The 16,791-nt window shown below is 45.9% G+C and overlaps 1 protein-coding gene across 1 annotated transcript; it reads right to left on the minus strand.

The window, feature by feature from the left end:
* Window positions 1-765: 765 nt before the first annotated feature.
* Window positions 766-16,785, minus strand: Mlec (malectin). Its single transcript, XM_013014498.1, has 5 exons — window positions 16,671-16,785; window positions 7,791-7,969; window positions 6,442-6,618; window positions 6,282-6,339; window positions 766-3,580 (listed from the first exon to the last, which is right to left on the minus strand). The coding sequence occupies exons 2-5, from the start codon at window positions 7,953-7,955 to the stop codon at window positions 3,351-3,353; spliced, it is 630 nt and encodes a 209-aa protein (XP_012869952.1). The 5' UTR covers window positions 7,956-7,969; window positions 16,671-16,785; the 3' UTR covers window positions 766-3,350.
* Between the last annotated feature and the right edge of the window lie 6 nt (window positions 16,786-16,791).

Here is a 16,791-nt window from a genome sequence, read left to right on the forward strand (position 1 = left end):
CACCAGAACTCAGGGCCTTAACTGAGCAGCAGGAGTTGAGGCTCTCCAGGCAAATGGTGGTTTACAGAACAAGGATCCCACAAATCGTTTCTTGGCACAATTTTTCAGTTAGCTTGAGTAAGACCTAGGAGTCCAAATAGAGACCATTGATTCCTAGCCCAAACCAGACCAGATTACCGATTCTCAGCCCATTTCAAGAAGATGTTTTTCCTTGGTCATCCCAGAAATTTCATCAATGCCACACAACTGGCGAAAAGTTTTACCTGTCTGCCTGCACTTGTCTCTGGAGGCCCTAACAAACCTGGGATGGGCGAGCACTAGTACCTCACACCTGTAACCCTACCTACTGAGATCTGCAGACTGGGGTTCAACGCCAGTCTGGGCAGGAAAGTCCATGAGACTCTTATCTCCAATTAACCACCAAAAAGGTGGGAGTGGAGCTGTGGCTCAAGTGGTAGAGCATTATTAGCCAGCCTAGAGTCCAGGCCCAGAGTTCAAGCCCCCAAAACAGGAGAGGGGACACACACACAAAACAAAACCTAGGACAGCATATAGATCCTGTAGAAGAGAGCCTGGACCTCACCTCAACAACCTGACTGGCACCAGTCACACCTCCAGGCTCAGGCAGACCCCACCCCAAAGCCTCTCAACCCTTGCACTAGCTCAAAATACAGGGAGGGCAATGAACAGTGCAAAAAGCAAAAGATGAACAGCGTAATTTAAGACACGTAATACAAAAATAAAAATAAAGCGTGCCCCGTCCCACCTTTTTAACCGGAACTTCATGTACCTATAGTCATAACTTCATGTACCTATAGTCATCTTGAAGGGGGGCGGGGAGCTTTCAAGTTCAGCTCTAGGCAGCCATGTTGACTGGGTGGGTGTGGCCTCCACTCCAGGAGAGTCTACCCCAGCCCCAACACACTTCTTCGGGTTTCCTCACTTTCCCTTTAAGTGTTTGTTAGCCATAGACAGATGTTCCGTCCTTTCTGACACAACCAGAGAGGAACACACTCATTCCTACCCCAGGGGAAAGGGGTGGGCTTGGAAGCAGAGGCAGAAAAAGCTGCCTGCCTTACAGTACCATTAGGAAATGGCCCCAGGAGTCTGGGTTTCCTTCTGAGACTCTGAGTCACCGAAGGGATGGGCTGGGGTGAGGAGGCAAGACCCCTCGGTTCCTCAGAGACCCAAGCAAACTAACAAACAAGGCAAATGGAGGTGGCTAGTCCTCCTTCATCTTGTCTAATCTGCTGACAGTGGCCCACAGCTTTGGGAGTTGTGATGGAATTGGAACCAAACCACAATCAGAATCCCAATGAGTCAGGACATTCCCCCTTGCCCCAGGCAAGGGGTCCCCAAGACCAAGGCTATATATATAGTACCTCATCATTAGAAGCAAAAAGGGGGTAGGGGGCTTAAGAGTGCTCTTCTGGTGGCGACCTCAGGCCATAGTCAGCCAGCTGCCCACTCAGTACCCTAGGATTGAGGTCCAAGTCCCAAGAAAATAAAGAGCTACAATTCTCAAACAATGAAATAATGCTGGCCTGGAGTAATCATTAAGAGCCAGAGTCAGGAGGACATGAACCCAAAAGCTACCTGCTTTGTCACACAAGGAACAATTTGAATATAGAGAGCTCTCCAAAGAAAGGATACAGTAAGACAAACTCAAAGTAACACATTCTGGAAAAAAAAAAAAAAGGGGGCTTGGCCTGAGACTGAATACAGCTCCAGCCACGCTGAAGCTAATCCTGCGGCCTCTCATTCCCCACTGGCCCCAAATTCTTACTAGCTTGACTGGGTTCTTCCTTACTGTTGCCCTAACTGGGAAACAGATAAAGGTGACCAGAAAGAAAGGAGACAGGGAAATTTCATTTCCAACTGAAATGTCTCCACGGAATTCAAGAAACACACTTAGATGCTAAGGTTAGCTTCAGAGCTGTCAGGACGGTGGCTGACTGGGAATCTTTGAGCCCATCACACCAGGATCACTGACTGCTGCTTGGATAAGGAGATGAAATGAGAGAAGGGGATACTTACTAGTGAGACCAATGAGAAACCTCACGGGGCTGGTGTAGCCAGTCTAGTTCCTTGGGAGCAAACTCTAAGCGTATAGTAAAACTGGTTAAAGTATGACACAGAGGATCTGGGGACAAATGAACATCAGACACTACACATTCTGAACTATGGTCTGTCACTGAATAGGGCTCAAGTCTCTGAGGTTGCTCTTAAGTTATGCTAACATAAGCCTTTTCTAATCCAAAGACCAGAAGAGACTTTTTTAAGGTCAAGTGTTCTGTTGCTGCCGGCTGGAAAGCATTCCTGTCCCTGGCAGCAAGACCCTACAAAGGGGCCAGTAAAGACCTGCTGGGTCAGGTTCTCTTGGCTGTTGGCTCAGAGATCCAGGGAGGGAGGTACCAACAAGGTAAGGGAATAGATGAGAAGACATTCAAGCAGAAGAGAGCCCCAATCCCATCTCCTTTCCTTCTTGGCAATAACTTAGTGGGATGATTCAGAGGGAGAAGACATTCCAAATGAGCCAGATTAAGACAGAAAAAAAAAAAAAAACCACCACAAAACTGAAAAGAAATCAAGCCCCCAATAGGCACTGAAAATAAAATGATTTGTTGTAGTGACAAGTCAGAGGCAATTTGAGGACCCGATGTAAACTAATTGTCTTGGATACCAGACAATCCTCTAACTGGCACATCAGGGAAATAAGCGATAACAAAGCTCAGATGCTGGATTAATCACTGGATTAATCCAGATCAGCTTTCCAGTAAGGAAACATTTACTTTTTTTTTTCTTCTTCCTTTTTTGGATTTCCTCCTCCTTTTTTTTTTTTTTTTGGCTTTATATCTTTCTTACTTTCAATCCTAGGACACCTCAATACTTATCTGGACATAACTTCAGAACATACCCAACTCTCAGTGCTGGTCTTCTCAGGAAATAAGACAACATGTCCCTGTGTTAATTTCTAACCTAAAAAAGGGAACCATGACTGCTCAGAGTTCAGAGTCCTTTCTGCTAGGTATACAAAGAGGATCCTGGAAGAGGAAGGATCCATTTTCCCTAAGTACCCCAGAAAGGAAAATGACAGCCAGGTGCCAGCTACGAAGAGAGGACTAAGACTGAAGCGGGTCTGGAACTAGGTGGTAGGTGAGAGCTGCCCTCCACTCACTCTGCCTCTTTTTTGTCTCCTTTAATTACTGTGTGGAGAGGTCTGGGTTTTGTTTGCTTCTCGGGGAGTTTCCTTATCATGTTGTTATCACTATGAAAAATACAGAAACCCAAACGAACATGTTTGGTTTCTCTCCCATTCCCCTCCACCCTGTCAGGATGGTCATTTGTTCTCACAACCGGCAGAGGCAGAAGAGGGTTGGAATGAAGACTCCAAAGGCCACCAGGATGGGAAACATGAGGCTGCTGTTGTCCGAGGCATAGGGGTTGGGTGTGCGGGGGCCTGACTGCACCCGGTTCTTATTGGTCTGTCTTTTAAGATTAGACCCTTCATCATATTCTTCTTCCTCCTCCTCCTCTTCTTTCTTCTCCAATCCTGGATGGGGCTGTAGCTTTGGTACATCTAGCACAAAAAAGAAAGCTTATTAAACAAGTGAGACAGACCATTAAGAGCAACCAACAACTCACACCAAAATCAAGTGACCCAACAATCCACAACAGAATCCAGAGACCCAATCAGGATCCACAACAGAATCCAGTGACCCAATCAGGATCCACAGCAGAATCCAGTGACCCAATCAGACGCTACAGAAAGGAGCAACAGTAGAGCACCGGGAACACTAGTCTTCTTCAGATTTAACTAAAGCAACAGAGAGAAAGCCCTCTCTTCCCTGTCCCAATTCTTCAGAGTCCTAAGAAGTCCAGATCTGGACAGGAATAATGACCTGACACCCACAACTTAACTTTTCAAATCCCTCCTTTTCCCTACCACAATCCCACATTCCCTTTTGATTCAGAGACTGAAGAACTGATCTACAGATCTACTGATCACAGCCCACACTAACCCTCTGTCCCTCTCTTCTTCATCAGGGACTTGAGCTGTGTTGGTGAAAGGTATCATCTTCCTAGGGTGATAACAGTATTTGGGGTCATCAATATAAAAGGCTGATAGTCTATGTATGCCAGACAAGGTGAGAAAAGGTAGGGTTGGGGAGAAGTCACTAAGACACAAACTTTCCTGGCAAAAATCAGCCTAGGAAACTGGCAGCCAGGAAGATCTAAACCCTAAGGCTCAATCTCAAAGAGATAAATAAATGAACTATCCCAGTGTCCTTCAGCAATACTGGAATCTTTCAGACTACCAAAACTTGAAGGATTCTCCCAGGCTCCCCCTTTTCCTCCTAAGAAATAGATGCAAAATTTCAAGCAATTCTAAATAACAAAAAAGGTCAGACACTCCAATAGGAACTATTATCAATTGATAATGTAATTTTTTCTTTCTGGTCCACTGACTTGAATTCAGGGCCTGGGCACTGTTCCTGAACCTCTTTATGCTCAAGGCTAGTACTCTACCATGGCTTTGAATAGTTTATTGAGTGAATCTCATGGACATTCCTGTCCTTGCTGGCTTCAAACTGCCATGTTCAGATCTCAGCCTCTTGAATAGCTAGGATTACAGGCTTGAGCCGCCATTGCCCAAGGACAATGTAATTTTTGTTTTGGTTTTTTTTTTGGTCGGTCATGGGGCTTGAACTCTGGACCTGGGCGTTGTCCCTCAGCTCTTCAACTCAAGGCTAGGGCTCTACCATTTGAGCCACAGCACCACTTCCGGCTTTTTCTGCTTATGTGGTGCTGAGGAATTGAACTCAGGGCCTCATGCATGCAAGGCAAGCACTTTACCACTGAGCCACCTTCCCAGCCCGGATAATGTAATTTTATTGAAATAAAATTCCTCACAGAGCCGGGTGCCGGTGGCTCTCGCCTGTAATCCTAGCTACTCAGGAGGCATCGCAGTTCAAAGCCAGCCCCGGCAGGAAAGTCTAAGAGACTCTTATATCAAATAAACAATCAGAAAACCGGAAGTGGAGCTGTGGCTCAAGTGGTAGAGCGCTAACCTCAAGCTGAAGAGCTGAGGGACAGTGCCCAGGCCCAGAGTTCAAGCCCTTCGACCGACCAAAAAAAAAAAATTCCCCACAAGGAAGTTAAAGGAATTTATCCAAGACCAAACAGCTGATTAGATGCTGCTAGCAAGATACAAACACAGGCTGGACAAAGGGGCTCAAATCTATAATTCTAGCCTCTTGAGAGGCAGAGATAGGGGATCATTTTAAGGCTGGCCAGGGCATAAAAGCTTATAAGATGCCATGTCTTGGCATGGTATGTCTGTTATCTCAACCAAAGGGGAAGCACAATCGCCAGGCACAGCGTCATGTACCAGTCAAACCCAGTCATGTAGATACACAAGTACCTCCAGCCAGCATGATGATAAGAAATACCCTATCTTGAAAATAACCAATGCAAAAACAGGCTGGAGACATGGCTCAAATGGTAGAGCTACCACCTTGGAATGATAATCTAAATTCAATCCTCAGTACTGCGATTATATTCAATGTACATTATGTAAAAAACTTGAGGGTAGGGTTAGAAGGGAGGAAAACGAGGGAGAATGATGAACGGGCTGGTATTGATCAAAATGCATAACATGACACATGGAACTGTAACCTCTTTGTATAACTACTTAATAATAAAAAAAATTTTTAAACAAAAAGGCCAGGCACTGGTGGCTCAAACCTTTAATCTTAGCTACTCAGGACGCTGAGATCTGAGGATCACAGTTCAAAGCCAGCTAGGACAGGAAAGTCCATGAGACTCTTATCTCCAATTAACTAAAGAACTGATGGAAATGGAGCTGTGACTCAAAGTGGTAGTACTAGCCTTGAGAGAAAGAGCTCAGGGAGTGCACCCAGGCCAAGTTCAAGTCCCACAACCCATCAAAAACAAAAAACAAACAAAAAAAAAAACCTAGGCAATGTGTGTGTGTGTGTGTGTGTGTGTATATATATATGATATATAAAGTGACTAATATATACAGTATGTAGAACATGTTGTATATGTAACACATATGTATGAAATATAGAAATATTACTTCAAAGTTTATGACTAGTACCATCAGATACTTCCTCCTCATCCATCTAACTCTGAATTCCCCACTATTTGACTTTAAGTATTGCGAAAATAATGATCAACAAAGTTATCTCCCAAGTCTTTCCTCACTGTATCCTTCAGTCCAAGTCAAAAGGCAGCAGGTAGAAAGCGTAACTTACCATCTACCGTCCCAGCCATGATGTAGAGTGCACAGACTTTGGGGTTGTCATAGTATCCCTAAGGAATGGGAAACTTGTCAGTCCTATGAGGTAGCAAACATCTTCCCCCACCCACTCTTCTGGGCTATCCCTAAGCTATGAGGTAGAATAGCAGTGTTACCTTGACAAACTCAATGTGAAGCTTCCCTGTGAAAGTGGATACTTCTCCCTGGACGCTCAGCTTCCCCTTTTTGATGCTCATAGGGATGATTTCATCATGGGCCGTGCTGTGCCCAACTCGATCAAAGATATCCAAGTCTTTCACCACAACATGGCCATTTAATCGTACATCAAACACCTTCCAGGATTAAAAAAGGAGGCAATGTCAAGAAAAACACCAGCTTCACACCCCCTCAAGGATTGGATGTCACATACCTGCCCTTAAAAATACTTTAAGAAATGATGGCTCTGGACATTATCCAGCATAGCTAGAGTCCTTTACCTTTGCCAAATGAAAACCATGTTGCTTCTGTGCCAAGCTCAGCATGGAAAGGAAGAAATTTAGGGGAAAAGAGTAAGGCTATATGAAGATGCTGCTAGCTAAGCACTGGTGGCTCATGCCTGTAATCCCAGCTCCTCAAGACGCTGAGATCTGAAGATTGAGGTTTGAACCCAACCTGGGCAGGAAAGTCCATGAGATCTCATAGCCAATTAAACACCAAAAAAGCTGAAAGAGGACCTGTGGCTCAAGTGATAGTTAGCCTTGAACACAATAGCTCAAGAATGGAAATGGTCCTGTGGCTTAAAGTGGTAGAGTGCTAGCTTTGAGCAAAAGAGCTCAGGGACAGTGCCCATGCCCTAAATTCAAGCTCCAGAACCAGCACAAAAGAAAGAAAAGAAAAGAAAAAAAGCAAGGCACTCGTGGCTTACACCTGTAATCTTAGCTATTCAGGAGGCTGCGATCTGAGGGTTGCAGTTCAAAGCCAGCCCAGGCAGAAAAGTCCATGAAACCCTTATCTCCAATTAGCCACCAGAAAACTGGAAGTGGCGCTGTGGCTCAAGTGGTAGAGCAACTGCCTTGAGCTGAAGACCTGACGGACAACGCCCAGTCCCAGAGTTGAAGCTCCACACTGACAGACAGACAGACAGACAGACAGACAGACAGACAGACAGAAAGAAAGAAAGAAAGGAGGGAGGGAGGGAGGAAAGGAGGGAGGAAAGAGGGAGAGAGGGAGGGAAGGAGGGAGGGAGGGAGGGAGGGAGGAAAAGGAAAGAAAGAAAAAAGGGAAAAGGAAAAAGAAAAAGAAAAAAGATGCTGTTAAAAACCCAAGGAAGGGAAGAAAGCAGGAGGGCCTTCACACGATCAACTAGTCACCATGAACTAGGATTCTGGGATGCTTTTTGTTACTAACCCCAGGGCAGGTATAGTCACACCAGCATCTCTGGATGCTAGGAGGCATCCAGCTTTTCCTCTGGCCCCATGGCAGAGGACTGGCCAACTGGTCATGGAGGGGCCTGATCAAGCCTTACCTTCTGCTGGGACTGTGCAAAGTAGACCTCAGCAAATTTCAATACCAGCACATAGTCTCCCTCCTCCTTAATGGGCACTTCATAGCCAAAAGTCTCCTCGTTGTACCGCTCTGTTTGATACAGGATCTGGTCCTCGGGATTGGAACGTAGAATTGGCAGTTTCATGCCATAGTCTGAGGCTAGGGACAAAAAGAGAAAGTACATCAGAGGAGAGACATGAAAGAATAGAGACCCCAGAACTGCTAGAAGCAATTCCAGGGCAATGCTAACCAATAACCCTCCCAGTGGAAGGGGCCACCCCCGCTGCACCTGGCTCCAAAGAGGCTAACACAAAGGCAAGAATCAGAAAGCTATTACCATGGAAGAGTAACATGAAAGAGAAGAGTAACATGAAAGAAACTACAACACTAATCACTCCAACAGCCTTGTATAACCTATACACTGAACTTTGTGGAAGGCCATTCACATGACTTTGCCAGCTGTCTGGAGGATAGGAAGAGAAAAACTCAACTCATTATGTGAATACAAATCTATATGGTGGATGCTTCGTTTCCTGAGAGGGGGCGCTTCGGAGAAGCCTCCTGCAGTCAAGGGAGACAGCTGGGAACACTAATTTAGGTGTTGTTTTTTTTTTTTCTTTGTCAGGAAAGCTCAGAGTCTAAATCAAAAAGGATGTCTCACTAGGAAAGTCATTTTTCATTGTCTTTACTACAAAGATTGCAACTATACTTGTTTTTTTTTTCAAAATTTTCATTCAAATAAGTTCCAAGGCTGACAAAGCAGCTCATAAAAAGAAGGGTACTGCTCTCCAATTTCCTGCCTGCCTCACCTACTCTGCTGAACATTTTTCCTCAGTTCAAAAGACTGAAGAAAAGAGTTCTATTGTAGCTCCAGTGCCTGAGACATAGTAGTCATTTGATGTAGCCTACTGAATAAACTTCATAGGAGACAAAGCCAAGCCTTGTTCTCAACACCAAGCACCAAAGATGCCTAAATCCACGAGGCACTGGGGGGTCATGCCCGTAATCCTAGCCACTCAGGAGGCTGAGATCTGAGGACTGCAGTGAAAAGCTAGCCTGGGCAGGAAAATCCATGAGACACTTATCTCCAATTAGCTTTTTGATGAGATGTGGCTTAGTGGTAGAGTGTCAATCTTAAGTGAAAAAGCTAAGGGATAATGTCCAGGCTGAGTTCAAGCCCTAGTACCAACACATATACACAAAAAAAGAAGGCTAAATCCCAGGGAGCCACCTTCCATTTCACAAACTCAACAAGAGTAGGTTATAGACATGAACACTGGTGGCTCACGCCTGTAATCCTAACTACTCAGAAGGCTGAGATCTGAGGATTGCGGTTCAAAGCCAGCACAGGCAGGAAAGTATGAGAGACATTTATCTCCAATTAACCACTAGAAAATTGGAAATGGAGGTATGGCTCAAAGTGGTAGAGTGCTCATCTTGAGCAAAAAAAGCTCAGGGACAGTGTCCGGTCCTGAGTTCAAATCCCATGACCAAAAAAAAGAAAAAAGAAGGGTATATACATATTCTTCTTCACACATAATAAAGTAGGGCCTTTCCACAACTACATCACTTTCTAGCTCCAAAAGATACTTCTGCTTTCTCTCTCAGAGCACAGCCTGACTCCTCCAGTGTTATACTCATCTACCTTCTAACCTCCCGAGCGAACTGTAGGGTAGCCTCTCCTCCAGCATGGACTGGAGACTTCAAGATGGCCTTCTACTCTCACATAGTGACCCTGGTAACATTTGGCACCTAGATCCTTGAGGAGATGCTTAAGAGTAGTCACAGCAAGAGCTATATCCTCTGAATCACCAAATTTTCAAGGGAGAGGACATAACAAATCAACTGAAAGACTCAGTGGTTGAGGTCAAGCCCTCAAAAAAATAAACATGACTGTTAACAGTTCCTGTAAGTGACATTCACCAGGAGATCAGATGGGCTGATGAGACAATAGGACAGGAAACCCACTGCATTTTTATCATAATACTGTTGTCCTCAGACTTTTTTCTTCCGACATCTCCTCAAGAAATCAAAGAAGGGTCATGCTGCAGAGGATGTACGGCTAACACCCCAGCTTTTTCCCAGGCTCTAAAACCTCTGGAACATAAACCTCTGACACATAAAAGATTGCTAGTTCTCTTCCAACTGGGCTCAAAGAGTTTCCTTTGGGCTGGGGTGGCTCAGTGGTAGAGCGCTTGCCTTGCATGCATGAGGCCCTGGGCTCAATTCCTCAGCACCACATAAGCAGAAAAAGTGGCGCTGTGGCTCAAGTGGTAGAATGCTAGCCTTGAGCTGAAGAGCTGAGGGACAGTGCTCAGGCCCAGAGTTCAGGCCCAGTGACCGACAAAAAAAAAAAAGTTTTCTTCTTCCAATCTTTACAAACTTGGAACATTAAGTAGATTTGACTTATAGATACCCAGAAAATTTGTACACATGTGAACCAATCTTTTTTCTTCCCTCCTTGTCAAACTGAAAAAGAAACTGACAGCAATATAATCTGTGGCTGTCTTGGTTCCACAGCTGAGAAGTCAGTCCTGTGAACCAAAATTGCTCACCAAAGGGCTGAGAAGGTGGCTCAGTGGTAGAGTGCGTGCCTCCCATGCATGAGGCCCTGGGTTCAATTTCTTAGCACCACATAAAGAGAAAAGCCAGAAGTGGCACTGTGGCTCACGTGGTAGAGCATTAGCCTTGAGCTGAAGAGCTCAGGGACAGCACCCAGGCCTAGAGTTCAAGCCCCAGGACCAAGGGGAAAAACTGTTTAATCGTGGGCTCAGCTTTAAATAGCTTCCTTTTAAAGTGTAAGAACCCATCCTAAGAGATCTGCCACATGCAAAGTTGCATTTGTGTTTTTATTTAGGATCTCAAATCCCAAGAGATGCTGCAGCAAAAAGCAAACTTTTTCCTTCCCTTCTTGGCCTTTATAGATTCACAGCAGCTGTGAATCTACAAAGATACAATGAAGCGTACAGTCAGCATACTGCTGAAGTTGGCACAATATAGCCCAGACAGTTAACCAAAAAAGGAGGCCAAAGGCCCTACATTGCATCTGCTGCTGCTCAGCTGTAGACAACAGAGAGACTGGGCTCCTTGGAAAATTCAGCCCCAGGGCTGGGAAGGTGGCTCAGTGGTAGAGTGCTTGCCTTGCATGCCTGAGGCCCTGGGTTCAATTCCTCAGCACCACATAAGCAAAAAGAAAAAACCCGGAAATTTCAGCCCCAATTTCAGATTAAGACAGGTCTGGATTTGAATCTTGGCTCTGTCACTCTACTATATGATGCTAAGCCAAGTGTTGCTGGGTTTTGTTGGTATTGAGGTTTGAACTCGGAGCCTCAAATGCTCTACAACACGAGCAGTCTCCAGCAATTAAATTGTGGGGTTTTTCCCCCCCTAGATGTGTTCTCTCAACTATAAAGCAGGCCTATCACCTACCTCCCAAAGAGTTTGCTCACAAAGAATAAAAATGCCTGCCAAAGCTTAAGAGTATCCGATGCGAAGAAAGACATGTTGGCATGCTAGCAGGGAAAAGATATGCACTATGCACACAGCAAACACTAAATAAATGCTTTCATTCTGGGGAGCTTAGAAAATGGACTTAAAAAGAAAATAAAAGGAGCCAGTCAATGGTGGCTCACGCCTGTAATCCTAGCTACACAGGAGGCTGAAATCAGAGAATCACAGTTCAAAGCCAGCCCAGATAGGAAAGTCTGTGAGACTCTTATCTCCAATAAACAACTCAGAAAACCGGAAGTGGCGCTGTGGCTTAAATGGTAGAGCTTTGGCCTTCAACTGAAGAGCTGAGGGACATCACCCAGGCCCACAGTTCAAGCCCCATGACTGACAATAAATAAGTAATTAAAAGTAATAAATTGGGAAACTACAGCTGGGAAGCCCACGAGTAGGAAAGCTAGAATAAGCGGGAACCTATCAGCATGAAACCACCACCATAAAGCTTCACCGTGGCTAAGGGTCACCACTGGGTCTCCTCACGACATACTTTTGAGTCACTTTTTCTCAAGGGAGGCTAGTTCCTAAAGAACTATCCTAAAAGGGCAGGAACTGTGACCTAAATTCACTACCTGTGAACTTCCAGTACGTGGCTGAGGGTCCACAGATGAACTGTGACAGAATAAGGGGAGAATTCTGAGGCAATAGGCAAATCAGAGGCTACAGCGACTGGCTGACTCATCTAATCGTGCAAGCTCTTATCTCCTCAGGGTCAAAAGGAAGAAAGCCTAGGAAAAGAATCTTTTTTTCTTTTTGTCAGGCATAGGGCATAAATCCAGGGCCTGGATACTGTCATTCATTGAGCTTTTCCCTCAAGTCTAGTGCCACAGTACCACTTCCAGTTTCCTGGTGGTTAATTGGAGATGAGTCTCACAAGCTGGTGCCAGTGGCTCACACCTGGAATCCTAGCTACTCAGGAGGCTGAGATCTGAGGATCTTGGTTCAAAGCCAATAAGATTCTTATCTCTTAACTATCAGAAAACTGGAAGTGGAGCTGTGACTCAAAATGTTAGAGAGCTAGCTTTGAGCAAAAGAGCTCAGGGACAGTTCCCAGGCTGAGTTCAGGCCCCAATACTAACCAAAAAAAAAGTGTCTCACAGACTCTCCTGCCCAGGCTGGCTTTGAACCATGATCCTCAGATCTCAGCTTCCTTAGTAGTTAGGATTACAGGCGTGAGCCACTGGCACCCAGAAAGGGTCTTCTTTAGTATTACAGATTTTGTCATCTGAGAAGCTCAGGCCACTAGCCAGCATTTTTCTCCTCTGGAGCCATGTTCTGCCCTATTTTTAATTCCATGTAAAAGGTCATCAAGAAAAAAAAAGTAACACTTTATCCTACGCTAGAATTAAGGTTTTTTGTTTGTTTGTTGGCAGTGGGGCTTGAACTCTGGGCCCGGGCGCTATCCCTCAGCTCTTCAGCTGAAGGCGAGCGCTCTACCACATGAGCCACAGCACCACTTCTGGTTTTCTGAGTGTTTTTTTTTGGAGATAAGAGTCTCACAAGCCAGGCTGAGCCAGGCGATGGTAGCTCACACCTGTAATTCTAGTTACTCAGGAGGCTTCGTTCTGAGGATCATGGTTCCAAGCCAGCCCTGGCAAGGAAAATCCGTAAGACTCTTATCTCCAATAAACCACTAGAAAACCGGAAGTGGAACTGTGGCTCAAAAGGTAGCACACTGGCCTTGAGCTGAAGAGCTGAGAGACAGCGCCCAGGCCCAGAGTTCAAACCCCATGACCGACCTAAAAAGAGTCTCACAGACTTTCCTACCCATACCCAGGCTGGAGTTTTTTTTAGTCATATCAGAGATTTCTAAAGCCAGAGTAGTAGTAGGGTGGGGGGGGGAGGTATGTGTGTAGTACTGGAAAGGCTCTGGTAAAGCTAGGGTGTGTGTGTGTGTGTGTGTGTGTGTGTGTGTGTGTGTGTGTGTGTGTGGTATTGGAAAGGCTCTGGTAAAGCTGGTGTGTGTGTGTGTAGTATTGGAAAGGCTCTGGTAAAGCTGGTGTGTATGTGTGTGCACGCGCTGGACCTTGAACTCAGGACCTGAAAGCTGTCTCTCAGCTTGTTCTCTAAAAGCTAATGCCTTACCACTTTGAGCTATACCTTCGCTTCTGCTCTTTTGCTGATTAATTGGGTAAGCATTGGATTTGTCTGCTCAGCTGGCTTCAAACTATGAACCTCACCCCTCAGCCTCCTCAGTACTAGGGATTACAGGTGTGAGCTACCTTTGCCTGGCTATAAAGCAAGTTCCTTAAGGTCATACAACTCCAGCAGATATGCTTCCGTGCAGAGGAAAGGAAGTAAGCCTTTCCCTAAACTCAAGCCAAGATCTGTGCCCTTAAGCCAAAAAGCAAGCAGGTCTTTTCCTAGTCAGAGTCAAAAGGAACCAGCCAGAATAACTACATTCAAAGAATCGGTAGCACACAGTCTGCCAAAACGCTGGTGAGCACTGCGGAAACACTTTCTCTATAGTGGTCCTTCCATCTGTTGAATCAAGGTATGCAGATTAAAAACTCCTTTTCCAGCCAGACACCAATGGCTCATGCCTGTAATCCTAGCTACTAAGAAGGCTGAGAACTGAGGATCGCAGTTCAAAGCCAGCCCAGGCAGGAAAGTCTGAGACTCTTATCTACAATAAACCACCAGAAAACTAGAAGTGGCACTGTAGTTCAAGTGGTAGAGTGCTAGCCTTGAGCTGAAGAGCCTACGGACAGCGCCCAGGCCCAGAGTTCAAGCCTCGACAAAAAAAAAACAAACAAACAAAAGAAACTTCTTTTCCAAGCCATAAGCACTAGCCATTCTCAAGGCACAGATGATAAGCAATAAATATTGTGAAAGAATAAACTACCAGGTGCCCTGCCTGGGCTGCTCAACTCCAAGAATACAACACTACAAAAGACTATAAAGATTATCAAAAGAAGGCCAAATCCTTATCTGGACTAACTTGGCAACAAATACCTGAATTATTCAACATACGGAGAACTTTCCACAGAATCACAAGCATGCGGGCAAAGAAAAGGAGCAGACAGCTCCTCCTGCAATTAGTGTAAATAGCTGTGGGAGCAGAAGGCAAAAGGGTCTCCAAATACCTGGCACACCCTTATCCAAACAGGGCCAAAAAAGGAATGGAGGTATGAGCAGCTGTACTTCCTGGATCCGACTGACTCCTAAGCACAGAAGACACCAGAGAGCTGACTCCTGCCTGGAAACTTAAAGCACATTTCAGCCTCAGACCTAATGCCAGCAAAATGCTACTCTCAGGAACCTGCTAAGTGCAACGCTGCAACAAGGCCAGTCCAAACTTCAGCTGAAAACCCACCCCCTCTTCTCCCACAGAGTACAGCCAGGGACCCTCCACTTATACAATGCCCCAAAGGCTAGTATCCAAAACAGGTCTCCGATACACATGAGCCCTAACTAGGGCTCGTGTAATTTTACCTGCTTCAATAAACTCCTCCCAAGGAACAGCAACTATGAGCCAATAACCCAAGGACAGAGAGCCTGGCTGACTGCTGACCAGGCCAAAACAACAAAATCACCAGCACCAGCAAAATTAAAACTGGAATTTCTGAATACAGGCAGTACCTGGAACTAAACTCTTGTGGTCTTTGTGAGCTTTATCCTCCACACAAGGGAACCTAATAGAACAATGTAACCCAGTGGAAATCAGTTATCTGCTAAGTGAAACAAGCCATCTGCCCCTAACCACAGTTATCTCAAGAGTCAAAGTCCACAAACTGTCTCTAGTTTCTTCAAGGGCTCCTTCCTCCATGTCCAGGAGGAGGAAGGATCCAGGATAGATAGTAGTAACTTCCAATTATAACATCTAGTTAGGGCCCAACATGGTGGTACAAGCCTGTAATCCCAGCAGGCTGAAACAGGAGGATTACAAATTCAAAGCCATTCTGGGCTACATAGCAAGACACCTTCTCAAAAAAAAAAAAAAAAAGCCAGCTCTATAAAATTTGGGTTTGGCTGCTACACAACTAGAACCCTGGCTTAACTGAACCTTGGCTACTGAATCCTACATGCCAAGGCTAACCAACTTCCAAGACAAACATAGCTTCAGAAAGCAGCTTTGGGTCCCAAGACTTCCCATGCATAAAGCAGACTTCCCATGCATAAAGCAATAAACTCCTGATACTGAAAACTTTCAGGCAACTGCAAAGAACTTGGATAACACTAAGTTAAACTTTTTAGTAAAGTCAAGAGCCAAAATCTAAGCATTGTGGAAAGAGAGTGGCCCGTTGCCAATTTGGCAGCCTCTAAACCCAGCATACAACATAAATCTCCTTCCAACACATGAAGCAAAGGAACTTCCTTCTAAACCTGTTTTCCAATCCTACTTACAGAAGAAACAAAGAATCTAGAGTAGATCTCTCCAAAGAGGTATCTGGGGGTGATCTACATCTAATGAATCCCTGTTGCAGAAATCCAGGTAGGAGCAAAGGGAAACAGACCAAAGCCTTATCGATCACGGTTGGGCTGGGGACCAGGAATCTGCCTTTTTAACCACCTGCTCTAGCAATTCTTATGCCATCTTTCCGAACTGTGTAGCTCTGTAAACAGCACTGTTGCCCAACCAGTTAAGTCACAATCACTTTGTTGTTCAAGTGGATCATACCTTTTGGGCCCGACCACCTGGGGAAGACAGCAGCACTTTGAAGTTCAGATCTAACACTGGTTGACCCAGTTGACACAATGCCACCACCACTCACCTATTCAGGATGGCTTTAACATAACCACCCTCTGGGTGGCTTTTACTTTTTTAAAAATAAGCATACAGATCCCTCACTCCAAACGAGGGCGGGGTGGGGGTGGGATGGGGAGGCAGCCACAACCAAACTTTCCAGGCCCATCCTCTTCGAAAGATTCCTCGCTATTCTGGGTAAGAATCAAGTCCCGTTCCTACACTAGGAGCAAGGAAAGCAACCGATTTGTGGGTGGGTATGAATCGATCAGGGACCGTCGCGATAAAAGAGGGCACCCTGTGAAGCCTGAAAAGATTGCAAAGCTGGGGAGGGGGCAAAAGGCCGCCCTCGTTATTACTTTCCCTGCTTGGGGGGGGGGAGGGGGAAGCGGGGAGGATGAAGGGTGTGAGATCATGCAGGGTTAAGGATCCCAATATAACTCCTCTCGCCAACTCTCTGCCTCGACGGCCCTTGGTAGCTTCGAACCAACGCTAGGCCCCGGGCTGTGACCAGATCCTCCGAGCAAACTGCATGCAGTGGGAAACTTCGCTGCAGAGCCCATGGGCCCCCGGAGTGGAGAAAGGGGGCTCGGGGCCTGCAGCTATCGGCCCTGCTGCACCCAGCACCGCCAGGCCCCGGATCCCACGGCTCGGCCGAGGGGCTCTCACCTCGGCCCACCCGGCCTTCCAAGGGGTCCTTGCGGAAGTGGATCCCGTGCACGTCCACATGCGCCTCGCCGCCCGCGTTGACCGCCCAAATGACGCTATCAGGCAACCCTGCCCCGGCGGC

Source organism: Dipodomys ordii, unplaced genomic scaffold, assembly GCF_000151885.1.
Source record: "Dipodomys ordii isolate 6190 unplaced genomic scaffold, Dord_2.0 Scaffold23, whole genome shotgun sequence".
NCBI lineage: Eukaryota > Metazoa > Chordata > Mammalia > Rodentia > Heteromyidae > Dipodomys > Dipodomys ordii.

What these genes read in the sequence shown, in the direction of transcription:
- Mlec (XM_013014498.1), bottom strand. Translation starts at nt 7,955, where the DNA reads ATGAAACTGCCAATTCTACGTTCCAATCCCGAGGACCAGATCCTGTAT. An exon ending in TTGCACAGTCCCAGCAGAAG is followed by an intron (nt 6,619 to 7,790) that starts GTAAGGCTTGAT and finishes TAATCCTGGAAG; the next exon opens with GTGTTTGATGTACGATTAAA. An exon ending in CATGGCTGGGACGGTAGATG is followed by an intron (nt 3,581 to 6,281) that starts GTAAGTTACGCT and finishes TTTTTGTGCTAG; the next exon opens with ATGTACCAAAGCTACAGCCC.